General features: G+C 39.4%; 1 protein-coding gene across 3 annotated transcripts in view; it reads right to left on the reverse strand.

Annotated features, from left to right (window-relative positions):
• FARP2 (FERM, ARH/RhoGEF and pleckstrin domain protein 2) overlaps positions 1-26930 on the reverse strand; it is a 72004-nt gene that overhangs the window by 19816 nt on the left and 25258 nt on the right. For 2 of the 3 annotated variants that reach the window (XM_034064322.1, XM_034064324.1), the window contains exons 5-13: positions 26161-26239; positions 24426-24523; positions 22132-22246; positions 14005-14152; positions 12573-12668; positions 12033-12196; positions 11809-11877; positions 10640-10697; positions 9748-9988 (exon numbers count right to left, since the gene is read on the reverse strand). In XM_034064322.1, coding sequence (XP_033920213.1) covers positions 9748-9988; positions 10640-10697; positions 11809-11877; positions 12033-12196; positions 12573-12668; positions 14005-14152; positions 22132-22246; positions 24426-24523; positions 26161-26239 — 1068 coding nt within the window. The remainder of the gene's footprint in view (positions 1-9747; positions 9989-10639; positions 10698-11808; positions 11878-12032; positions 12197-12572; positions 12669-14004; positions 14153-22131; positions 22247-24425; positions 24524-26160; positions 26240-26930) is intronic. The other variant, XM_034064323.1, reaches the window with a different exon arrangement.

The raw sequence follows: 26930 nt of genomic DNA on the forward strand, positions 1-26930 counted from the left end.
ATTGACAAATGCAGGAAGCTAAACAGTGCTGCACTCAGTCACCTGGAAGAGATTCAGATCATCGAGGCGGAGGAGTTAACTATTAACATACTGGCCGAGCAGTCATTCTGGACCAGATTTTTGTGTCTGCCTGAGCCTTTTCTTTGTTCCCACTGCTTTTAATATTACCACTGGAAAGCAACCATGTCTGGCATTTGTTTCATGTCTGTGGGGACAGGAGTGTATTGGAAGTTTGCTTTTACATGCCAGGGATGCTGAAACAACAGCTTAAAAAGAAGTAAAACGGCAAGTGAGGAGCTTCTTTAAATTCTTGGAGTTTAAGACGATGTTGCGACATGTTCCAGAATTTGTAACTTGAATTACTTCTGGACAAACAGAATGTTCGGATACCAGGGGAACAAAAGGGATATAACTTGCTCCAAACTCCACTGCCTGACTATTTCAATCAAGTTATTCTAGTTTTTATCACCTCCAACAGAAGAAGTTGGCCATTAAACTCATTTCAAACACTTGCTCATTTGTATCTGACAGCAAGAACCCTGCTGCTCAAAGCCAGAGTGATTTATGAAAATGAGAGGCACATGAAGCTCCTCAAGCAGCCCAAAACAACAACCAGTACCCAAAATGCCAAAGCACAGGGCTTCTCCTCCCCACCTTAGAGGGGGCAAACCTACAGATGCAAATGCTTATCACTTCTTCAGGGACAAGAGTGCCCCTCCCCTGCACACCAAGTTGGAGGAGACCCTGTACCCTGATGTGATGTCCCTAAGACAAAAGCAAAAAGAATTCAGGAAGGAGCTGTTATAGCTGCAACTTAAAGCTGTCAAAATAGCAAATTCTGCAAAGAACCTTCCCAAGGTCCATGTGACTTCTGAAAGTTCTTTTGTACACAGGACTATAAAATGTCAGGAGCAGTTGGGTTAGCTTCCTGCTAACATTTAAGTGTTTGATATAAACTCAATCTGATGGCTTATCTTGGCAGATGACGTTACAAGCACACGCTGAAATTTTCATTCTCATAATCCAACAGTATTTCTCCACTAGAGCAGCAAGGGGGGAGGTCCCAGTCAAGCAGTTTAGAAGTACAGTGATCCTCTATTCTCCTGAGGAAGGTCAGCAAAGGAAGAATCCATGTAACTATCAGAGCAGTTGTAGCCTCTTTCAACTGTTGTCAATGTAGAAAACTTGTAGAAGTATTTGTGCAAAGATGAAAACACAGGAATTATTTCATCTGACATCAAGTTCTGGTGAACCAAGTTCTCCCCTGCCCTGCAGGCACCAGCATCCTCCAGTATATTCAAATTGGCTATTCCTGAGAGGGATGTTTCCATGTTTCAGCATTCTGCATTCTTCAATCTAAATTCAGTCTCTACACAGAAACCCAGATTTGAGTGCAAACCTTGACAAAAATCAAATGCAAGTACTGGTTCTGTAAGCTTTATGCTTGAATGCTTAAAACAATTCAAAGACAGAAAAAAATAGTATCCCAATAACAGAGCATTACTAGATGTCCTAAAAGCTATGTGAAGTTCAAATTTCGCTCCTTATCAGAAAGGTGAGCCTCTGGTTGATTCCCTTTAAAGATGTAACTTTATTATTATTACTACTACTGCTTCAAATAGATGACATTCTTTTTATGCTAAAGCAGTGGCTGATCTTGAGACAATGGGAGCCTGCCCAGACCTCCCCTGTGCTCAATGCCCTGCTGAACCCATCGCACATACAGACCAATTATTTCTACAGTGCAAGCATTCTGCAAACTGATGTTACAGAATCAGAATCAACTACAACTGAAATTGTGGAAAATTCCTGCTCTTCCTTATTTCAAAATATCACAACTAATACATTTTTCCTCTGCAGATCTTCTCTTTAAAATAATGAGGGATAGTTGGGAGCTAAGAGAATCTTAAACAAGCAATCAAAACCAAACAATCTAAGAGCCTAAAAAAATCTAAAAGCCTTTAAATTCAAAGACCTCCTTTTTTTGTTATCCTAAAATGATCACATTAAATGTTAAAGCGTGTCTATATAGCACTTGACATGTGCCCCAGTGAAACTGGATGTACCCATGAAGATATGCCTCCATGTGATACTGTAGGAGAGTCCAGTTTTACAGTTGTGTCAGGACCTGAAATGACCACCCTACTTTTGCCACCTTCCCCTCCCCATGCAGGCAAGAAAGAACATGTATCTGTTATAAACTGCAGATTGTAAACTTTTATACTGACACAGTGAGTATTCAGTCTGACTGCAATGGGGAAAAATTACCTCAGACAGAGCCAATACTGCAGAAATCTCTCAGTGCTGCACTGACAACTTTGATCTGCTTGGGCACAGATTACTACTGCACAAACTTTGTTTGCAGCATCACTGAAATGAATGGTCAGGGTTTCAACCTAAATTAATTCTCCACTATGAGGATGGTGAGGCCCTGGCACAGGTTGCCCAGAGAAGCTGTGGCTGCCCCATTCCTGGCAGTGTTCAAGGCCAGGTTGGACAGGACTTGGAGCAACCTGGTCTAGTGGAAGGTGTCCCTGCCCATGGCAGGGGTTGGAACTGGATGAGTTTTAAGGTCCCTTCCAACACAAACCAGTCTAGGATTCTGTGATAAATCACTTATTTATTTATGTTGGTTTAATACCAAAACTATTGAAGTTTATCATTCTATTACAGGGTTTGAATTTGATTTAACTTGCTATGCTCTAAAATGTCTTTATGTCCAAAATGAAGTCAGAGACAATTCTGACCAATAATTCCTCCTTGCTGAAAAGCAAAGTTTTTAGGAGTCAGTGTTTTCATTGTTTTATAACTCAGGAAACAGAATGTGGAGAATAATTTAAAAAGTATAATAAAAATTCTCAATTCCAAATAGTCCAGAAACCTGCTTTGTTAACATAGGCAAGCACTGCTGACTTTTTTTAAGCAAATGTTTACATGGCTCAGAAAAAGAGGATTTACCCATACATTGTTCACGGACTCCTGAAGGAGAACTTTCATTCTAGATAACACGTACTTGTGTCCATACCCTATGCTTGCAACAAAGGACAGGCTTCAGTAAAACCAAACGCATAGGAGAGAGTCTGAGGGACATACCCAGCTTAAGCGATGTCTCTATAACAGACATAATTGTGATAATGAATTCTGAACACCTAGTCCCATTTGTAACCCAAGCAAAAGGTATGCACAAACCGGTAATTTGACAACCACACACCAGTATTTGCCCCAGCTGTGCTCTGCTTTCAACAAAGGGGTACAGGAGGAAAACTGTCTGGAGAAAACTGGTAATAAAACTCTAAGATGCCTTGGCTAGAAGAACAAATATTTATTCTATATCAAACACAAGGGTAATGAAAAATAAAGCTAAAAAGCCCATATCGTCATTTGTATCAAAGTCGTCCTTATTTTATTGCATAAACAATTCAAATTATGAATTAGTACAAATCTGTAGGTTCATAACCGGCAATCTGAACAGACACAAAGAAAGTAAAAATCCCAACAAGTAATTCATTAAAACATTTATGGTATAAAGAGACAAAGATCAAGAGATCAAGAGATCAATTTAAAAATTCCAGCCCTCTGTTTTCTTAACATAACCCCTTCCTGAAAAGAGTAGCACCTATTTAACTGGGGAGTCGCTCTAACCAAGGCACCTGTACGTACATGGTGATAAATGGGCATTTGGATTCTTACTGACCCACACGACTGTCACAAGTTGTGCTCTTGGCAGCCATCAAGCAATGGCACGGTATTGTGACTTTGGAAAACTGAGAGAAACACCTTCCCACAAACCGGGTCCAATTAGACATGCTCCAAATTAGAAACCTGCAAAGCTACAGCTCAACTGGTGGACTAATCCTATAAAAGCTCAAGAGCAGATGACCAGTAAGTAGATGTTATGGTACGTCTGGAACATGAAGTCTCCCCATATTCATACAGAAAATGTATATGTATACCCATACATATACACACAGCATTTGTGATAAGTGCAATGTAAGATCTACTAAAAACTACAGGTAGTGACAGCTAGAGGATTACAATAAAAATTGTACTGTATACCCATTCATTCCATTAATACTGGATAATTATGGCTTAGAACTTTTTGCAAAATGACAATAATGGGAATGACTTACCGACAGGTTTGCACCAAAAAGCATAAAGTTAGAATGACTTTTATTAGAGTCTTCACAAAATCTTACCTTTATCAAGACTTGCAACTAGACAAAAGCTACCACCACCGAAACAAAGAACCCACAAACAAGGAAACCCAACACCAAACCAAAACCAAGGCACCAACAAAACAAAACAAACCCCAAAAATCAAACAAAAAAAAAACCCTGAACAAAATCATTTATGACCACAATGCAAATATACACAGGAAAAAAAAAAAAGAGATCAATACTTGGTATTACCCAGCAACTCTAAAATTCACTGGAAATTAACATGAAAGTTGAGAGCAGATCAATACATTGCCCTGTTCCATCCTAAGATAAAATATGGTAAGTCCTGGAAAATATACAGCATGTACTACTTTAATAATGAATGAGTACTTTAAAATCACAAAGTCTACATGCCATAGGTAACACAGGCTAGTAAAGTTTACCCAAGTTTAACCGGGTGGTAGATGGTTCAGAGAACATTCTACGACCTGTGTCTTGTGCAAATTAAGAGCTCCACTAACTGAATACATGAAGATCAAAAATGCTCTGATGTAATGCTTTACATTTAATAAATGTGTTAAGCATAGAATGGTTGTAAGTATACACATATATAGTGTGTATTTTACACAGATGCAGAAACGAGGTGCAGATTTACACAGGTGCAAATTACATCACCCACTCAAGACACATTTCTCAGTGTCTTTCAGTTGCACTGCAACAAGCCAATTGGAGGACTGCAAGAGAGCTAAACCCTAACTCATTTTGAAAAGCCACTATATTGTCATGCTTTCTATGGCTACACGTGTTTGCTAAAGCAGGAAAAGAGAAAAGTGGAAGGATGGCAAACAGCAATAGCTCCAGCACGCTCCCTTCACTGATCCACCACTGCAAGAGCTGGTGGATGCACAGTCTAGAGCAGGAGAACAAGCCTGGCAACGCCAGTGGCTGTCTGTACTAGAGAACCCCAGGACTAAAACCTGTACCTTGACTAGAAATACGGGTACCTATATATGTTGTTGTCCCCCCCAGCCTCCCACAGATGGGGGCAGAAAGCAACCATGAAAGTACGTACCTGCAGAAGTGAATGTTGGGGAGAGGAGAGGATGACACTTGCCATGGACAGGCAAAGGTTTGCACCTAGGTTTTCATCTACTCCTACCACAGAAATCAGTACCAGGAACTAAATTTTACTAGTATCAACACCACAAAAAGAAATCAAAATAAACCACAAGGAGTAACACTGAAAGCTTAACAGCATGCTGGTACTTGGGACAATAACCACACTGCCCCAAAGTTCACCAATTCCCTTAGGCTACCCAAAGACAAATGATATGGGCAGAGAACAGAAAGCCTTCTTTCTCTCACCTTCTCTGCCACCTCAGGAGACAGCTGGGGAATAAGAGGATGACTGGCATGCCTCTGCTGCACTAAAATAACTCCAAACTGGTACTCAAGTTCACTGTGAAGCACCAAACCATCTCATTCTCTTAAAGGCAGGCTGGTTTTCACTCCATCTCTATTGAAAAGCGAATCTGAACTTACCACTTTTGAGGAAATGATAAAGAACCTTTTCTCACAGCTTTCTTACTATAATAAAAAACTCTGCTTATAAACTGTTTTTTTTTCCCTTCTGTGCCTGTCTGGGAAACCATGAATAAAACAACAGAGCTAAACATGCAACTATATCTTCAGAAACCACATAGCTTTGAAAAATCAGAAAAGCCCAGAAAGACATGACAACTACATGCTATCAATTAGTAACAGCAAAGATACAACAAACAAGCAGCAGCACTGAACTCTCACACAGCCTGGAAGTATGCCATGGTGTGCACTCCCCACAAAGGTATCAGCTTGTAGGTGCTGACCAGCATCGCTTCTGCTCAAGCACCTTAAATCCAGGTACACAGAGGAGACAGACGATGTGAAGGATCAGTGTTCCTGGTGACACCATAACCAAAACCTTCATCTGAGCAGCTCTGTACACATACATCCTCACCTGTGGATCCACACATCTTGCTCTAAGACCAAGATCCTAGTCACACCCATTCCTTTAGAAAACAAAAGGGGCATTAAGACTCTTATTATCTTGTATTTCTTTAAAAAAAATCCCTGAGATTTAAAATAGCCAATAAAAGATCTGTGCAGTTGCAAAATACAAGAAGAAAACACTAAATATGCCTTTTCAAACTAACTGTGGTACAAGAAAGCATATTGGCAAGCTGCCTCTTAGGATTGCCAAGCATGGTTTCTGAAAGTACAGGCAGCTTCTTCCTAAGATCTTCTGAAAACCTAGACAATTCAGTTGGATTTAATCCCATACTAAGCAATTCCAACACATTTAGAGAGGATGCTTGTGACTGAGAACACAGAACATGAAATGGAGGCAGACATGATTACAGACAAATAGCTGAATCCTGATCTTTTTTCTAAATACATTAACGTCCTTTCTCTAAATCTTTATCCACATTATTTGTCCCTGGCTCTACCACCTGTAAAAGAGTCTGCAGTCAGATGTCTTTCTTCTGTTTTGTTTTTCTAAGTTACATAATGTAGCTGTGGAAGGAAATCAGACAAACCACCTAGAAGGTACCAGCTTTGGGCACAACAGAAGACCTCCTCCAAGTACCTATTTAGAAATGCCACATTACACATCTACAACATCACCTCCACAGGTACAAATAAAGCCACAAGAAGAGCCAGAACACACATTCAACAGAAGAAAAAAAAATTAACAAAAATAAAGCATAGCACTTAAACAAAAAAGAGCAATCAAAGTGCTGTACATTCCTGTAGGTCCAAACTATCACTTGGTGCTAAATGTGCTTCAATTTCCTGTGCCACTGACAAACAGGACAGGTTTCCCTGTGGAACAAGAGTGGAACCACTCAAACACAGCAACCACAGTGTAGAAGTAAATGCTATGAAGAATAATCATACATTGGTAAAAGCTAAACCGGAAGAAATGGGTGACTAAAGGAGGTTTTACCTCCTCATGTTCTACCATTCACTGAGAGGAATTCTCTTGCAGTTATCAGAATTTTGAGAAAGAACAGGATTTTTTCAATGTTTGAGTAAAGAACTGAGGTCTTTTAACAATATATCAAGTCTACATTTAAGAAAGCAGATATGAATAATAAGGAGCATAGAGTTATGCTTGTAACTATAAACTGCTTATTTTGGAGGCATTCACTGTAGTAGTACGGTACTCTCTCTGCAAAAGACTGAAAATTGGGCAACAGGGAACCCCAAAACCAAAGTGTTGAAGGAAATGAAGCCTTCCATCAAAAGGTTTTAGACAGGTGTTCTATATTTCACACTTTTGCTCGTACAAAAGCAAAGCACTGTAAAAAATTGCTATTATAAGCTGCAGCTCTGAATTTCACCCCTCCAACCCCTCAGGTTGGCAGGCAGGAAGGGCATTTCACAACTTCTAGTGCTTCATCCCAATAAATGTTGCTAAATAGGATGTGACTGGTTCAATAACTGTCTTTTCAATTATGCTCCCAAACTTACAGATCAAGTCTTACATCAAATCACCTGACTAAAAAAAAATCATGCAAGCAGTAAAGCTCTGTTTTCTACAGTACTGCTTCTCCTCACACCTCAATTGCTCAGAAAGATCATGGTATGTTTCTGATTGTATCCCAAATTTTAAAGAGAAAGTTAAAGCTATCACTGTGTTTACCACCACCATCTGTATTCCACAGATAAAGGACACTTTCATGAATTAATCTGTAAGCATTTTATGCAGAGTGATTAAATAAAGAAAAAGGTGAGACAAAATGCAATGGGGATTAAGTGCTTTTATAGTCTATGCATATATCTCCAAACTGCTGCAAAGCAGAAGGGTACTTGCTTGTTGCTAGACTGCTGAAGGCACTTTGAAGTCAAAAAATACACCGATTGTCTTCACAAGATGTTTTGGCTATTTTCATTTGATTGCATACGCATTTGCTCTTCTAAACTGCCACATAGGTTATTTATTCTTTGAAGTATACCACAGACATGTTGCATAGGTTGATAAGTTTAAAACTTTCCTTCATAGTTGATTTGAAGTCTGTCCTTTTTTGGGTTTTGATTGTGGAAACAAGCAAACAAATAAAAAAGCCTCCAAACGAGGACTCTCACCACAGAGCTGGATAACAGCTGCCTTTTGGGATGTGTCTGCCTGTTAACAAGCACGTGCAAAAGTTACTGTTGCATTCAGATGTTGGAGGAATAGTGTATTATTCCAGACTCTTACAGGTACATTTGTAGTCAAAGAAGTCCTTCTATATATTGCAGTCTGTGACGGCTACATGTGCCAGTGATGACACTTTTCGGGAATCATTGAGTTTTCATAAAGGCAGTATTTTACAAACATTGTAGCCTATGGTAATACATTCTGGATGCAGTGTAGGGCTTTTAAGGCAGCACCAAAGCTAGGATGCTTTGAGGGAAACTGAAGAGCTACATGAAAAAATATAACTAAAAATCAACTATGCTATGTGATTTAAAACCCAGTCACTGGATTAGAGTTTCTTGCTTAAAGTGACTGATATCGCACCCTTTTCAGTTCTAAGCCTGAACAGCATAAAGGGATCCATCACAAAAATCAAACATCAATTGACATGTGCCTTCTCTGCCCAGTCTTCTTGTGTGAGATTTTTTAAATTGTTCTGAAAGTCAAAAGCAAAGTTTTCACTGGTGGCTTGTGCAAAAGGGTTACTAAAGAAAAGGTTTACATCCAGCGGCGCAACAGCTTCAGAGTCCCAGGAATCTGTGTCTGTGCTGCTGGAGTCTTCCGTGGTGGTAGGTGGACAGCTCAGCTGTTCCAGCTGGTCAATAATGTCTGTGAACTGAAAGGCTGAGCTGGACTCGGAGCGCACTGAGTAGGCAGGGAAGTTCACCATGGAGCTGGCTTCCGAATGGTTCGCAGAGCTGTATGCATGAAGGGAGGATGTGCCATTCAGCGCCAAGTTATTGAGGGAGCTGCTCTCAGAGCGGTTGTTGACGAGTGAACTCGTTTCAGACGGGCTCAGGAGGCTTTGCATTCTGCTTGCTTGGGCCTTCACTTTGAACAGCTCTGTGGTATCCGATGGTCTCTCATTGCCATTGAAATCGCTCCCTTCTTCAAATTCAAACTCATCTTCCATATTCATATCTACAGCTTCAGTTGAGTATCTGTCAGGGCTCGACTGAGGAGAGACTGTATTTTGCTGAAGGGCATCTGTAGTTAAGCCAGGCAGCTCTGACACGCGCTTAGAGAAATCAGAGCCTTTTAACTCTAAACCACTGTACACATATGAAAATGCCTCAGAGCCACCAGCAAAAAAGGAAATTTCTGCTGGGTCATCATCAATAAATTCCTCTGACACCTGTAACTGTGAATTTGTCAATGTGAAAAGAGGGGCACCCCGACTGCCATGCTGATGCTCTCGTTCAGCAACGAAAACACCTGTGGTAAAGTCATCCTCATCATTGTCATTTTTACAAACAGCAACCCTGCTCTCCTTACTACTCCTCTCTACACCTAGATCTAAACAGCAACCATTCTCAATAACAGGACAAGCAGGGTTACAGTTTCCTGCAACACTACCAAACCCAACACCTTGGAGCATGGGAGATCCAGGCTGCTGCATCAGTTTCCTCCCAACTTCTTCTGCTGGTGCTGCAGTGTTCTTTTCTGGAATCCTTGTGTATGGCTCTCGGGGGTTCAAAGAGGAAGGGCTGGTTTCTGCAAAGATGGGCAGGGCAGGAGTAGGAGTGGCCGATGAGTGAGCTGAGTGGAAGGGGGCAGCTGCTGAGGCAGAAGACCCTGGGCTTCTCAAGCCCTCAATGAATGGGACACTCTAAGAAGAAAATTAGAAATACAACAGAAAAATGTTTTTACAATACATAACACCAAATGTAGCATCCAGTTCCCGATGCAGAAGGAATACATGCTTCAAAAGAGCTCATTTTACACTGCATACAGAAACAGATCCAGCAGCCCCAAAAGAGGCAAGATCTTTTTTCCTGAATTCTGATAACTGGATGGAAGATTAAATCCATGCATTTTATAGCCTCTGCTGAAAAGGCATACACAAGGGGAAGTAGCCCAAAACAGTGACAGCATAACCCTTATTCCCTAACCTCTTGCATGTAAAGCAACTGCATTCAACATGCATCATTTGTTTCTTGGAATTGACTGTGGAAGGCGTCTATGCAATGAACTTGAGACTTCCACGGAAAACAGTTAGATAGTACCTAGAAAGTATGACATTTTCTTTTCAGTTAAGCTGAACTTTGAAAAGGAAAATATTACTCTCTTTACACTCCACTGGCTACAACTATCAAAACTGATACCACTCACAAAAAGAAGATGTGCATCAGGGACAAAGATCAAACAGTGAAAGTAATTCCAGACAAACAGTCGACTCAGATCATCTCTCCTTCACTGTTATCTCAGAGAGCTGTTTGTCAACTTCCGTGACTGCAATATAGAGTGCTGCAGAACTGACCTGCTTAGGCACTTCTGTGTTTGAAGCACGAGTGGATGCTCTGACTTTGCTGTGCCTCCTGCAAACAGAGAGCATTCTGTGAGTATCCAAGACATGAACCAGCCTTCTGCCTTCCCAACTCAGCTACTTCCAGTCTAGTAGCCAACAGAAATGCCTCAAGCTGTATTTTATAGTTTTTTTTAGATCTTGAACCAGCCACAAGAGTTGTAAATCAAACAAAGCAAGAGTAAGAAACATACAGAAAATGGAATAAAGCAAGATCCAGATCATTCATACCACTGAAGGAGAACTCAAAAGCAACTTGGGGCAGAAGACTAGACTAAATTGTACTCTTAGTTTAACTTCTTCCTTTCTCGTCAGTATAAACATCTACAAATGAATGGCTTCTAGAACAGAAGGAGTTAATCTGCAACAATTTTACAAACAAGCTACAATTCAGTTGTCCATATAATTTATGGCATGAAAAATGCTATGTGGTAACCTGCATCACATGCACAGTTAGATTAATTCTATGTCAAAAATTTACAAGAAAAAAATCAAACTTTCATATTAAAAAGGAGCTCAGTTGGAGTCTAAGACACTTAAAGTATATATTAGTAGTAGATAAACAAAAAATTTTATAAATTCCCTTGAAATTCCTATAATCTTTCAGATTGAAGACTATAAGGAATTTCCCACATGTAGACTGGATAGTTTAATCATTAGGTAAGTAAGTGGCAATTTTATAATTAAAATGCACATTCTTAACTTATTTAGTTATGTTTAGAAACTCATTAGTATTTAAGGGCACACTTTGAGGCTTGCAGCTCCCAAGTTCAGTTATGCGCTCTACCACTCGCTACTTGCACAGCTACAGTGACATACAGACAAGTCCTCACTGATTTCAGTGAATCTTCAAAACATACTGAACTTAAGATGCTAACTCACACATTGTCCATGGACATTAAAACGTGATGCTGAAACTTTCCTAAGCTTTGTAAGTCATCACAACAGTATATTTTTTTTTCCAGTTTATTTCAGCTACCTTAAATCTGAGGTAGATCTCAGTAACTGAGAACTCAACCAATGAACATGACTCCAAGCATCATTTAAAAACACTGAAATTTAGGAAATAAAGGCACTATCAAAATGTCAAATATGTTTCACCTTAAAAAAGTATTTGTATGTACCTTTCATATGGGGTTTTCTTCATCCCACTGTCCTTAATATAATCCACTAGTTGCTTCTGTGTTCGTCCGCTGTGAACCCAACAAAAGTACAATTACAAAAACATTATGAAACACAGTGGATCAGAATGACAGATGGAATGACTTTAGAATACTTTTTCTTTTTGATCTCATTGTCTAAGATATAAGGAATTCAAGCTTTAATGACTCTTTTTATTTCTCCATACCTGTATCTGAATGATGATCCTCTGGTGAATAACACTGCTTTAGCCTTTGGCTTTGGCTGATCAAAGAGCCTAAAGAACGTGTGATATTCGACACAGATTTTCCAGAAGTTTTTACACTCATCCCTACTTCCCAAAAGAAACTCCAGCGTATCTTGATATGGGCCCTAGGAACAAACCACAGAAGTTAAGTAGCACACAAGAATGGCAGTGGAGGAGAAATGGAAAAGAACAAATAGGTACAAATAAAAATGCTCAACTTTTTTCAGAGTAAAAGTACTGAGACAGGGTATACCAAATACTTGGTTTTAAGTTCTTTTCCTATCTTACACTTACACATGTTCATGCCTATGTTAAGGATAAGCTTAGGCTGATACACAAAAAAAAAGAATCTAAGAAGAGAGACATGGGGTGAGAAAGGAAAGATTTTTACTTGAAAAACGAAGCCAAGGGTGCCCCACTGAAGTTGTTTCATAGGATTACAAATGCTAGAATTTTCCATAATAAGATTAAGTGTATGCCTATTATTATAATAAAACTTACACAGACCTCTGGGTGGAGTTTAACAAGGAATCTTTTCCTCTTGAAGCTTAGCTTACGGACCTTTGACCAGTTGAAGGTATTGATTTTCGTATTCCCCTGAATTAAAATGGTAACAATTAAAATTTGGCAAAAGTTTCTAAGAGCAACAAACAAAATGTCTGTTCTGTGGGTATACAGACATGTGCATGCAGACAGACACCACCCTCCCCAGTCTGTTCTACTGGATTTTTATTTCTGGTGACAATATTCCCTTAAGCTACAAGTGTGTGATGCCTGTGATCTCTGTGCAGACACTTAGAATACCAAATTAAAACCTAGAAAACCAGATGCGAAAGGAACATTTCAACTCCATCAATATTCAGGACATTTTATGGTACAAGGAAGATGGTTTCATTTTATTTCACTTGCTTTCGTTCAGCTCTGGACAGAACTCTAGACACCCTCCTCCAAGCTGATTTTCATAATTCAGCAGTACAATATATGGAAGAGAACTTGTCAAATGTGCAAGGAATCCTCCTTGCTCACAAGCCTGCTTATTTGGCTAAAACCAGGATAAAACCAGACTCTGCCTTCACCCTGCTGCCCTACATCAGACACCCCTTCTCTGGGAGTCACCCACTGACTCCCAAAGCCTCAGGGAAGGACCCTGTCAGCACTCACTACCACAGCAATTCTCCTGTTATTGTCTATAAGGAAAAGAAAAGGAAAAATGGGAGCTCAATAGAAAGACCCAAAAGAGCTGAAATGATGGAAAACACAGGGGGCTGAGAGGCCACTGAGAAGGACTGAGAGGAACTGCAGTGGCTCATGCATCTCCTAAGAGAAGCTGACCCAGAGTAACAAGAGAACATGAGACACAAAATGAATGGAGAATAAGTGTCCAAAAGGAAATATTTAGGAGGTAAGCTGTCTTTTGTGTTCTGGGGGAGGAAAATAGTATGATCGTATTCATAAATAGAACTCTGATCACTGAATTGCTTATTTAATACAACAAGCCCAGTAATTCTAAGTGATCCGATCACTTCAATGAAACAGCAGTTCTGTAAATTAAGAGCAACACTATCCCAGCAAAACCACAATGTAATATTAAAACAAGGGAAACCAAACCAAAATTCCAGAATCACAGACTTTAATTCAAGGGCTGTACCAAACAAACTGATGATTTTCATTGAATACATACGTAACTTTCAAACAGGCAACAAAAATCCTCGTACTTTGCTGTCACTGTTGGGTTTGATACTGCTCTTTCTGCACTAACAACGACAAATTGCACCAAACAATATCTAGGTGTCTTAACTGATACTCCCTTAACCATAAAAATTTGCTATATTTAAAAATAATTAGAGACACCTGTAGTTATAATGAGACTTACTCCCAAGAGGTGCTAATGGAATGGCTGACACATGTACCCAGCCTGCCCTCTCCACGTTACCTGGAATACCAGCACACCCATGTGTGAGACAGCCAGATTAATTTTGGTGCCCTCACGGTCAGACGCAAGGTGAAATCTGATGCCATACATCTCCAGTTTCCGAGCAATTTCAAGCACTTGAAAGTCTGATTCAGCAGGAGTTTGACCCCTATAATGAGGAAGAAGAATAAATAAAGTATTAAGAACAATCCGATTCTGCAATATTGCAAACATTGCTAATGCATTTAAGTCTTAACTCTGTCACCAAATGAGAATTCTCTCTCACACCTAGATGGGCAGTTTCATTCCAAGTTAAGTATTACACCAAAACTTTTGTAATAGGAACAATATGCAACAGTAGATGACCAACCTAAAATTTATCCCATAGACAGAGGCACTGAAACAACTAACTAGTCCACAGCTTTTTAAGTTCAGATTCAATAAAGTTGAACAAACCTGAATTCATTCCACAAGGCTCATTCTTCTGCTTGCTTGCATACACATCAGTATTAACCAGATAAAAGTAGAGATGAAAAAGCTGCACATCCAGCACAACAGAAACAAAACAAATACTGCAAAAGAATGACCCATTTCAGGTGGGGTTTTGGGACTGTATCAGAATTCTTACGCTGGTACTATCGGGTGCAATGCATTCCCCCAGTCTTTGGCTGTGTAATTTTTTCCTTGCCAAGGAATCCAGAGAAGGATTTTAAAAAAGAAGTCACCTGTTGTTGAAACGCCTTTGAAAACAGGAGGAAGATGCACACACATGGAGCACCCCCTTTTTGAGTGTGCACAAAGCCCAAGCAATCAATACCATGGCTGTTAACAGACTCTGGCTCACACCAGTCACAGATTCAGCCTTCATCTACTTCTCCACAAGTCTACTGAAATCAAACAACTGACATTTTGTTCTCCTGCCTGACAAAACAGCTCCTGCCCCCATCCCTCCACACCCATTTTTTTTTTCCACGAGGGGGAGTTTACTGGATTACAGTGCATTTTTCAGCTGGTGCTCAGGAAAAGGAGGGGTGGCCATGGACCATGAGCTGGAGCTAGACAGCAGAGCCTGCACACAGATGAGAGCCCATGTAAAGACAGTCCACTTGAACTAGCTACAGCAGGAGACCCTTCTCTTTTGCTAACTCTACAGAAACACAAGCAGCACGGGACCTGCCAAGACACTAGGACTGGTGACACTGCTTCAGCCACAGTTGTATAAAGTGACCCCTGCATCTCCACTGAAAATTATTAGAAATAATAAATATTACGTTTCTTCCACAAGCCACCTACGTCAGTGCACTGATTTCATTGTTCCTGCATTTCCAAGTGCATTAACATGCAAGGTACAAGGAAGACAAGGGGAATAAAAATTATTACTCTATTCACAACCAGCTAGTCCTGAAACCAGATTAGATCCTGCAGAAAGACAAAGTTTAAAAATTCTGCTTTCCAAGAAATGTCCTTCCTTCCATAAATCTGTGTGTCATTTCATTAAAACAGATGATGAACTATTTGTAGTACAATCTATTTTCATGCCCTATGTAGTGCCAAGCATAACGTCGGTACTAAATACATTTTCCTGCTACCCTGACTTGCTTTTTCTAGGCATGCTCCTTAAAAAAAAAACCTCCTACTTACCTACAGTAATTTTTCAGACTAAACAACCTTTTTGCTCCATATAGATTTCTTTTAAATATAAATTGAGAATATTAAAGTGAACGATTATTCCATTTGAATTTATCAGAAACAGGGATGATGACAATACATATTACCCATATGTAGGAATGAATTACGAAACTTTAATATGCTAACACTTTAAAAATGGGAGCTGTTAGCAGAAACAACCCTTCTTTGACTCTTATTAAAATGCCCCTCAGATTACAACTCATACACACACAGAACCAGACTGAGAACGTATGCCTGAATGGACATACACTTCACAACAGGATTTCAACAGTTTCCTATTGCCTGATTCATTCTGGAGGAGAAAATACTAATCTAAAATACTACAACAGGAAATCCAAAATTTATTTTGCCAACTGCAGAAAGCAGGGATTCAGTGAAGTTCCTGCCTTTACAGGTTCAGCCCATATATGCCAAGCTAGCCAAACGCCAGTGTTATATGACCATGTATGCATAAAGGGATTGCAAAGAACAAACACAGAGGAACAAAACCCTGATTTTAAACGGAAAAAGAACTGCCAAACTACATAGTCTTGTAGCTGCATTTCTACCAGTGCTACCACCACATGAACTGGTTACGCTGAAGAGCTTAAACAGGTAAAGCAGATTTCACCTCCTCTTAATGAAATGGGTAATGCTGGAACAAGTGTTTTTATATTGGCTTTACATAGAACTAACATAATTTCTTCCATAGACTCCTTACCTGCATCAAAATAGCTCAAATACCACGGTTCCTGTTTATTAAACACTTATAAGATGAAAAAAAGTATATGATAGATACTAATTTTGGCCACAGTTTCTTAGAGTTACACTCTAAGAGCACTGTGTGTAACTTCCACCCACACTAATTCCTGCTGTAATTCTTCTGAAAAGAGTGACATTAAGAATGAAAGTGGTGCTTTGTCTTTTAAATAGGGTGCTGCTGATGCTAAGGTCGCTGGAGGCTGGGAAGGGAAAGGAAACAAAAATTAGGATAAAATGGTGACTAGAAAATTGGAGCCATATAGTACTAAAAGTTCTTCACAAACAGTCAAGTGATGCAGAACCACTGATGGCTATTTTATGTTCGACTAGATGCGAGCCAAAGCACAGCACATCTCAGAAAGACTTGAAAAAACAGCCCAGATTTAAGAAGGTTTTTATGCACAGGACCTGCCTGTACCTACCAAACAAGGAAGAGCCTTGAATGGGGAAAGCTGTGCAGCAATGTTGGGCACTCACCCTGCATCACAGTTACAAAGGAGAAACAGTTTGAGAGTAATTACTCTCAGATGTTTGCTGCAGACTAAGCTGCACAGACCAGCCTGAAAACAATCTGGTCTAATTTTGCTCATCCATTAAGCAGATAAATCTACTTAATCTTCCCCAGGTCAATGGACAACAAACTATCCATTACAAGTGTTTTCCAGCAAAAACTGCTGTCAGTGCAATAGGCCTTAGTTTAAAGGTCCCGTACATACATACATACATTTAGACAAATACTGATTGTATGCTACAATACTTGTGAGGCAATGGATTCAAAATAAATGCTGTTTAATGTTAAGTGATTTATACAACATTTAAAACCAGTGATTTGTAGAGAAGTTTAAAGATAAAGTGTCAAACACTGCATGTGTAGAAATTGTTCAGACTACAGAGCAACCTGAAGTTACCATTTTTCTCATTTACAAACAATTTAAAGAATTTAAATCACAGGCAACTAGGTTAACAAGCCATGACAGGACATGAAGGATAACAGTAAAGGTAAACATAAATCTATCAAGCCTTCAATTTCTTTCCTGATTTATCTATGTACACACAAACAAAAACCTGGGGTTTGAACGCAAGCAAATCATGTTACCTTTAATTCTAGAATACACTCCCCTCAAAGCAAGTATTCTACTCACATTACTTGCAGGAAGGCAAAACCACTGCATTTTGAGTGTCCAGGGTGCCAGGATTTAACTGCACCACCACCAATACACCATCTTCAAAATATAAACTACTTTTTCTTTTTTTTTTCCTTTTATAAACTACAGAAATAAAATCAGTAAAGTTAATTCAGGCTTTTGCTGAAACAACCAGGTGATGTGCTATACCAAAACTGTAATTCATCCTGTTTACTGTTACTACATTTGCAAATTTAAATGTAAACCTCATCTTTCAATATTTGTGGAATTAATTAAGAGAAAGTATTGGTACAAGCGAAAGAAATAAAAAAGTATATTTAATAGAAAATAAGGTTTCAATTCCCATCTTTATGAATAAACATTCCTGATGTATTTTATCTGGATTGGATACACACATTCTGTTTTTTTCAGGTTTATGCTCTTCTGCCATTTCTAATGGTTGCTACAGTGAAGCAATAAAAAGAATAAAGATTAACATCAAACCACAACTTTCTAATGTGCAGAGACACTCCATAACATCATCCAAAGGGACTGAATACCCTCTGCAAAGCCATACACATCCTCCTGCTCCTCCAACTTACGTACAGTACTGGAAGGCTCCTGCTGCAACTCTGGCCCAAGAAAGTCAAACTGAAGCTCCCGGCTTGATACAGCACAGAAACCCCCTGTACACTGGTACATGAGTAAGTGTGCTCAAGGCAAAGCAATGGCTGCTGAGGAGGAAAACTGAGGCAGAAATAAGATGATGATGCAGAGATGAGCCATGCGACCAGAAATTGTTTTTTATCTCCAGAGGCTCTGTTTAGATAAGAAGCCTCGTCAAAAGCAATCATCAGTGGAAGAAAACACCAGTCTTCTGAAGCTGGAGTGGGGAAATAATGTCAACTGAAGAAAATAAAGATCAAAAAAAAAATAGAAACATGATGCACAGGGATAATGAGAAGCATTTTGTCCATTTAACTGGACTGCCCATCACCAAGGAGGCAAATGCCCAAGGTCCACACTCCTGCTTGCTCTTTCTAACAGAAACAAGGGAAAAAAATGTGGATGAGCTCTGAGAAAACACACGACGTTCACAACTACTAAAAATGGAAAAGGGTGGCAAATACTCCCTGGGTAAGGGAAGCGAGAGGAGACTTGTAAGGAAGTCTCAGCTATTTTTAGGACTGCAGTGCTTCCAAAATTACGTCTCTCTAACAAAAATTTTTCCAAAGGCGCGGGGTGATTGGAAACATGAGTTCAAGGTACTCAGGTACCACTAATGTTCTGTTGTAACAGTTTCTAACCACACACGTCAGCTTTTAATCTTAACATGGTTTGAATGTACACTACCAAAACACTGCCTTAAAATAAGATTTGCAATCATTTTAATAACATGGCTGTGTTAGATGCAATTCTCATTAACCTAATGAAAAGTACACTTACAAAACATGGAATCTTTTTGTATTAACCTTCCACCGACTTCTTCCTGACAGGCAAAAAAAACAAACTTTTCCTTACTGTGAAGAACAATTAGAAGTAACTTGTTTGAAACAAAAGCTCGACCCTAATTAGTAGAATTACCAGTCCCTCACTGACTCAAGAGACAGTAACGACCTTTCCATGAAGAAAAGGAAGACAAGAAAATTCCCCACAAGCAAAAGCAACTCAATCAGATCTGGGCACATGATTAACAAAGGGCTGTTCCGTGGATGGTTTGGATGTAACTTACCCGAAACTACAAAACCCACATTTCTTCTCTAATTTTAAAGCAATCAGCCTGTACTGCATAATGGTGCCTAAATCTTTCATGAAGGCATTTATACCTTTAGACTCCACAGTATCTTGAATCAGTAAGTTTCACCATGGTCTTACGAGCTGTATGAGGATGTTCCTCCTTTAACCACTTGAAGTCATTGTCTAATTGTTTCAGTACTTTTGACATGAGAAAAATAGTGAAATATTTCTATGAAATCAGTGGTTTCCTTTCTCAAGCTACTGTCTCCTAAGGTGAAGACTCCCAGCATGCATCTTATTTTACTTCAAAATCACTTCAAAATGTGTTTGTTCCTCCACTGTTTCCACATGCACCTCAAAGGTTCAAAAGCAGGAAAAAAAGTAACAAACACCTGATTTCACTGAGAACTGAAACTGAAATCCCATCACTACTGGTAATTCAGTATAACTGAAAATGAGTGATCACAAAAAGAAGTTAATTATTGAAGTTCTTAGGAGCTGATTTTCTAATAACACAATATATTTCTTAGCCTTGAACACAGATGCTGCCCTGAGTAACATCCTTGTTCTATCTTAAATGAAAGTCAGCCAGCAACAATCCCAGAGCAAAAGGAGAATTTAGATGTCTAATACAGTATTTGGATTAAGACACACAACCATAAGAAACTGTGCAGCTGGATATTTACAGCTAACAAAAGCACTTCAAACTGCCAAATCCTAATATGGAAGGTCTCAAAAACTACACCCAATGGGTGAAATGGAACCTCTGTCACTATTTTATCAAACACTTTATCTTAATTTAACCTGTTGTCTCCAAGAACTGCATGACCAATGTTAGGGCCATTATGGTTGGGAGCTATCAGGAATTTCTCACCAGTATTAACACTGTATGCTTAAAAGCTGTGGCAAATATAGAATGCAAACCCTGATCTTCCAATAGTATTTTGGTCACAACAGAACCTCCATGGAGGTTGACTACCCTTCCACAAGCATCATATGTTGACTTGTCAGTCTCACCTTGGTGCCTGGCAAGATCATATTGCAGATCCTCCTGGAAACTATGATAAGGTACATGGACAACAAGGGGCTGATTGGTGACAGCCAACAGGGCTTCACTTAAAGGCAAATGGTGCCTGATAAATCTGGTGGTCCTCTGTGATGGGGCCACAGCGCTGGTGAAAAAGGGAATAGCAACTGACATAACTTACCTAAACTTGTGCAAGGCATCTGACACTGTCCTGAATGACATCCTTATCTCTAAAGTGAAGAGGCATGGGTTTCACAGATGGATCACATGGTGGATAAGGAATTTGATGAATGGTCACACTCAAAGAGTTATGGTCAATGACTCCATGTCCAAATGCAGATCAGTGAGAAGTGGTGTTCCTCAGGGGTCACTACTGGGACTGGTGCTATTCAACATCTTTGTTGGCGACAGGGACAGTAGGACTGAGTGCACCCTCAGCAAGTTTGCCAACGGTAGCAAGATGTGCGGTGTGGCTGACACACTGCAGGGCAGGGATGTCATCCACAGACCTGGACAGGCTGGAGAGCTGGGACAGTGTTGAACCTCATTTAGTTCAACAAGACCAAGCTCAAGGTGCTGCGCCTGGGTCAGGGCAATCCCAAGCACAAATACAGGCTGGGCAGAAACTGGACTGAGAGCAGCCCTGAGGAGAAGGACTTGGGAGTTTTGGTCAGTGAGAAGCTCAACATAAACTGGTGGTGTGCACCTGCAGCCCAGAAACCAGCCGTGTCCTGGTCTGCATCAAAAGGAGCATGACCAGCTTCCAGTCCTTAAAGGGGCCAACAAGAAATCTGGAGAGGGGCTTTTTACAAGGACTTGTAGTGACAAAACAAGAAGGAATGGCTTTGAGCTGACAGAGGGGAGATTTAGATTAGATATTAGGAAAAATATCATTCACTGTGAGGGTGCTGAGGCACTGGCACAGGTTCCCCAGAGAAGCTGTGGCTGCCCCATCCCTGGCAGTGTTCAAGGCCAGCTGGACGAGGCTTGAAGCAAACTGGTCTAGTGGAAGGTGTCCCTGTCGTGGCAGGGGGGTTAGAACTGGATGAGCTTTAAGGACCCTTCCAACCCAAACCATTCTATGATTGCCTATTCCAAATCTGCTTACTTACCAAGCTTGCTTACTTACTTACACTGCACACACTGAGTAGATTTTCACATTTTAAAGCCAGCCAGATTAGACGGGGAAACACATGACCTTACTATACATTGAATGTGCACAGTGGAAGAAGCTGGTATTTCAAATAATAAAGCATTCATTTATGCAGTTCCAGACCATGTGTTGGAATTAATTTTATATTTGTGGCAAATAGTTTCTTTGTCCCCAAGAAACTTTATTTATTTAAATACTCTAGCTGTAATATGAGGCATTGCATAAACTCTGATAAAAGTTATTTCTCTTCCACTCCCTCCATCCTTCTACATCTTCGTTATGCTTAATACACAGAATGAACACAATGCAATTGTTTTTTAATAACTTAGAAAAAAGCAAGGCCTATGCATTTGATGACAAGCTGAACCTAAACTTTGTAGACTGGATATTCTGAAGAACGATTTTGCCTAAAACTATTCTTATAAGCTCGTGATAGCTTTCTGTGAAATGTAATTAAAGGTAAACTGAAAAAAATCACTTGAGAAAAAATACTGCCCAAAAACTTGGTCCTAACTATGTAACTATTATTACATCCAACCTTACTTGCTAGATGTAACTGGTATTTAACTTACACAACCTTGACACCATCCTACTGTGCAGCATACTCAACCTCCACCAAGCCAGTCCACCTGCTTGCCAGGAGTACACAGTAAGGGTACACATTAATTCCGACTTACACATGTTTCCTGTGGAACTCCAGAATCTTTCCTTCAATTCTTTCCTGATTTGGAAAATACTGGTTTGTTTTAAGGTGTTCTCGATCCTCTGCTTCATCAAAATCTCCTATTTCAGCTATTACAGAAAACAAAACCATGTTAGAATACTAAGAAATAGTGGAAAAGGAACAATGACTGAAAATACTTGGTAAGGAATTACAGAGATCCCAAAAGCCAGAATGTATTTTCCTTTAAGTGCTACAAATCTGTGCATCACATTTTGTATCCAGCTTCATTTTACAAAACATTCACATTTATCCCAAGCAGACTTCCTGGGGATTACAGCAGCATTTCAACATTGTTTGGAAAATTCAGACTTTGACTTCTTTACAGTCAAAGATGTGAGACTTGTAGAAGACCTGCAAGGTTGTCTAATCATTTCTTTGTTACAGGTATCTCATAACAAAACCAGCATATTTCAATTTAAGTTTTCTAAATAGATGTAAAATAGTTATGAACAAGCCTACCTGGCAGGACGGCATATTACATGTTGGGTATTGTATAAAATAAATACATGGCAAATGAGAAAGCAGTGTTATGTGACTGCACATTCCCACAGTGCCTACATCTTGAATTTTGGTCTCCCCTTCACATATCCAAGCCTTTCAGAAATTATGCTGTGGATTTAGGAAGAGGTTTACAGAAGAAAAAAGCACAAATCAGAAGTGCAGAACAGCTTCCATCTGATAAGACGTGAAATGACCAAAAGTCTTTGGCATGGGAAAGAAAAGCACGAGGCAGGCAGAATGTATGGCACATGTATATAAAAACTATAAGCTGAATAAATACATTCTAAAAAGCTATTTACACTTTTCTGATAATGAAATATAAAGTTACAATATGAAATTAAAATGCGAAAGCTTTAAAAAGACAAAACGGTATACGTTATCCTACAAACCTCCCAGAAATCTAAGCTGTGAAGCTCATTAGCATGGAAGGATGCCAGAAACATAAGCAAATTTGAAAGTTAGACAAACACATGGAAGCAAAATTCATCAACAGCAACTTGGAGAGATGCAGAGTCAGTCTTCAACTTACAAAGGCCACATGCAAACATTACAGGATGGACAAAGCAAAGGAAGTATTGCCACATACTTGCTCTGTTTCGAAGGCCTTCCCCATAACATCTGCTATCAACTACTGTCAGAGAAAGGAGACTGGACTATGTGAACTAATAATCCCATCCAAAGCAGCTGCTCTTTAAGAGAACACAGCAATATCCTGCTTAAAATCAAGCCATCATAGGAAACAAGAGAGAAAACTGAAAGGTATTTCTGTAAAATAGTTTCTCTTAAAAAGAATCGTATTCTTTCTCAGTTCTGATTTTCTAGTACAATAGAAGCAAACTAAGCAAGGCCAGGCATTGAGATTTGCTCACCAGCTCCACACTGCACTGCTGCAAAATCATGAGCAAAGTTTAACCATGTCGCTCACTGACAGCACACAAACAACTTAGATTTGCTCTCATAATGAAATCACCATAACTAATATTATTACAATTGTATTATTATATTACAATGCAGAATTAGATAGCTAATAACCATTTAGTAGTGCAGCTTTAGTTTCAACTCAGCAAGGAGGCACAAAACCCCATTTCTGCAGCTCAGGTTACAGATTTGTAAACGCTATCATTTGGCAGCTGCTCTGGCTGATTTGGTGTCTGAACGCATTCATGTTTTTCAACCTGCTCATCTTAAAGGCCACATTATAGGTGTTTAGGCATGTACAGACTAAGCAAGCAGCAACATGGGGAGCTTCCAAATTAATTGCTTCCCGTTTCCATTTTCACTCCCAGCAAGGAGGACAGCTGCTGATGATCCTACTGTTGAACTTGTCCTGGCACATGTCTAGTTTTACTTCAACCTAGTCTCTATATGCTTATCACCCCCAGCCACAGGGAAAGTGAGAAACAAAGCCAAGGATGCACAGAGGCAGATGGGAGCAGCTGTCTAGAAGATAAAGCATGCTAGTGACCCAGTTTGCAGAGCCAGGGAAAGCAGACAACATGCAAGGTGTTTGGTTTTGTACAGTCTCCATAAAGCCAAAGTGATCTCATACATAAGCACCAGCTGTTCTTCACCACAACAAGCCCTGATGAGAATCCCAGTGTTCAAAATAAACAGGTTTACTACATGTAGAGAAGGAATCACGCTTGAGACAGAAAATTCTTCTAGTTACGAAAGATTCTGTATGCTATTTAACTCAGGTTAACAATGGCAACATCACCTGATGTCAAATGCAATTGTGATACTCACACTGGAGAAGATGAGAGACCAGAAGAGCAGCTGTATTGTCGCTGCAGGTCAGTCGTTCCTCTGCCAAGTCTCTCTTGATTTGCAACGCAAACAGGTACCTGAGAGAGAGTTACAAGTACTGGAGTTATAAGTACCACCCTGACACATGAAAGAACGATGGAACAACTGAGCAAGGTTTTATAAAATCAGAATCTCCTAATTCTCCCTCTCTCCAAAAACAAGGTAACACAGAAGTCTTGCTTGCAAGAATGGTCAGATCAAACTGAATAATCCGTGATTAATCCAGTGCAATTTATCAGCATAAATGAACACATAGGAACAAGGCAGCAGAAGGAGCACTGTGCTTTTAACAAGTTTGATTTCTGAAGTAACAGCAGCTCTCATTTTTAGCTGGAAAGAAACTTAATACTTCATGTGATTTTATCTATTCGAAAAAGATGGAAGAACATCACTAATTCTAATATTCTGTTAGCAAAAATAATAAGGATTTCTGCTAGCACTGAATTTACTTACTGGTTGTATTTTCCAAGACTACAATGCCAGAAGCCTACAAAGACAGTAAGAAATGAAATTTCCTTCTCTTATACTCCTATACTCATTTAACTAAAGTATTTCTCAATCAGTTGTTAAAGAGGAATAGATCTATGGCAAACAGTTTTGTGTAAGTAAGAAACTGCCTGCAAAACATACAAGGATAGAAGATGGAAGACAGATGAACATGGAAGAAGATAGAAACATGGCAGCCTTGAAAGTATTCTGGTAAGGACCAATTCTGTAACCTAAACTAATTTTAACGTATTTTTATGAATGTATGAATGAATTCTTCAATATAGTTACTATAAAGTGTACATAACATTAACAGCATTATGAAACACACAGATGCTCTAAGCACGGACCAGAATTCCACAAAAAATGCTTCAGTAATGGGCAAAAATATAGTTCCTGTTCCCAATGGCTGTGTTTCTAATGAAATTCTTACAAGAAGCTGCAATTAACATAAGAAAATTGGAAGCAAATGAAATATTTAGATGTTATTTATCAGTAAAAGAGACAATTGTACCATATCACAGCAGTCATCGCGCTTCTTTGTTCTAAAGTAAGTCTGAAGTATAATAAGGAACCTCTGCGGATCCCTAAAAGGAATTCCAATTAAAAGTAGCACAACTGGGAGAAGCACTAAATGAGTTCTTTTAACATTAAAATCCTGAGTAATGTCCTTGTTAGAGGCACAGACTTCAACCCATGTTCCCAGATGCTAGTAAGTAGATTAAGGTCTGCTTAATTTACCAAAGATTAAATGGCAATCAGCAGAAGTTACTCATGATGAGCACCAGTGAAAAAAGGTGAACAGTAAAGCGTGTTTGCTAGTTGTAGGATACTTAAAGTATGGACTTCAGAAGTTTAAAAGATAATTCATTTATTAAAATATGTACTGATTATTTTATATATGTCCTGCTTATAAATTTTAGCATTTCCTCTATATCTCATCTCTTGATACCATGTTGTTTGGCAAACCCTATTCTGGACTATTTTCTGCTTTGAGCAATATTTTTTCCAGTAATTGTCATCTGCCACCATGTGTATGATAAAACTGTGACACTAACTAATAAAAAGTGCTCTTTTGCTCTCACTTCAATGAAAGTTTTGTTTAGCAACAGATACAATATCCCTCTGCCCTTCCCTTCCTTTTATTTCAGTAAGTAACGCAAATCAACTTCTGCAAAAAATACTTTACCTAGTATATTCCTCTTGCAACTGACCCGGGTCTGGAGGGAAAAACTTTACAGCTAGACGAAGCATTGTAGTCTTTGGTCCTGTAAGAAAAGGTTGTAATTTCACAAAAAACTCTCCCTCATGAGCACATGCATATTATGTTTTCCAGCAAGCAGAGACATAAAACACACATGAAGTCTAGCCAGCTTTCAGCCTGACAGCTAACTATAGCCTGTCTATGGGGTATAGACTGTCCACATCAACAGGGATGCAGTAGGTAGTTCCTCTAAAAACTACTCATACTACTTCCAAGGTAAGTCTGGAGTCTCAATGCTGTAAAAACAGGCTTGTGCACCACTAAAGCTATAATAATACCTCAAAGCAACAACTTGACTCCCCACAAAAGCAGTGCAGTGAGATGTTCCCAGAAAGGGAGGAAGGTGGAGACACATCCCACAGACTCTCCCAGCACCAACCACCACCACCAGAGTGGTTGATGAACTGAATCCACAAGTCTGGCTGGACCCAGCTGGCTCCAATGTGACTCCCAGCATGCCCGTTAATACCCATATCCTCCCATATTTAACACTGCCCTTGTCAACCTTGACTACAGGAAAAAAAATAATTTATCATTTAAATCTAAACAGAATCCTAAGTGACTATTTGGAATAGTCGGCAGCATAACACTTTACAACAAGAAAACCCATTTGCAACTATGCAGAGGAGCAGTCATAAATTTTAGCACATCCCCGTTGTTTTAGACCATTTTAGAGCAATGTACTGTCATATGTA

The sequence above is a fragment of the Melopsittacus undulatus genome, chromosome 6 (assembly GCF_012275295.1).
Source record: "Melopsittacus undulatus isolate bMelUnd1 chromosome 6, bMelUnd1.mat.Z, whole genome shotgun sequence".
NCBI lineage: Eukaryota > Metazoa > Chordata > Aves > Psittaciformes > Psittaculidae > Melopsittacus > Melopsittacus undulatus.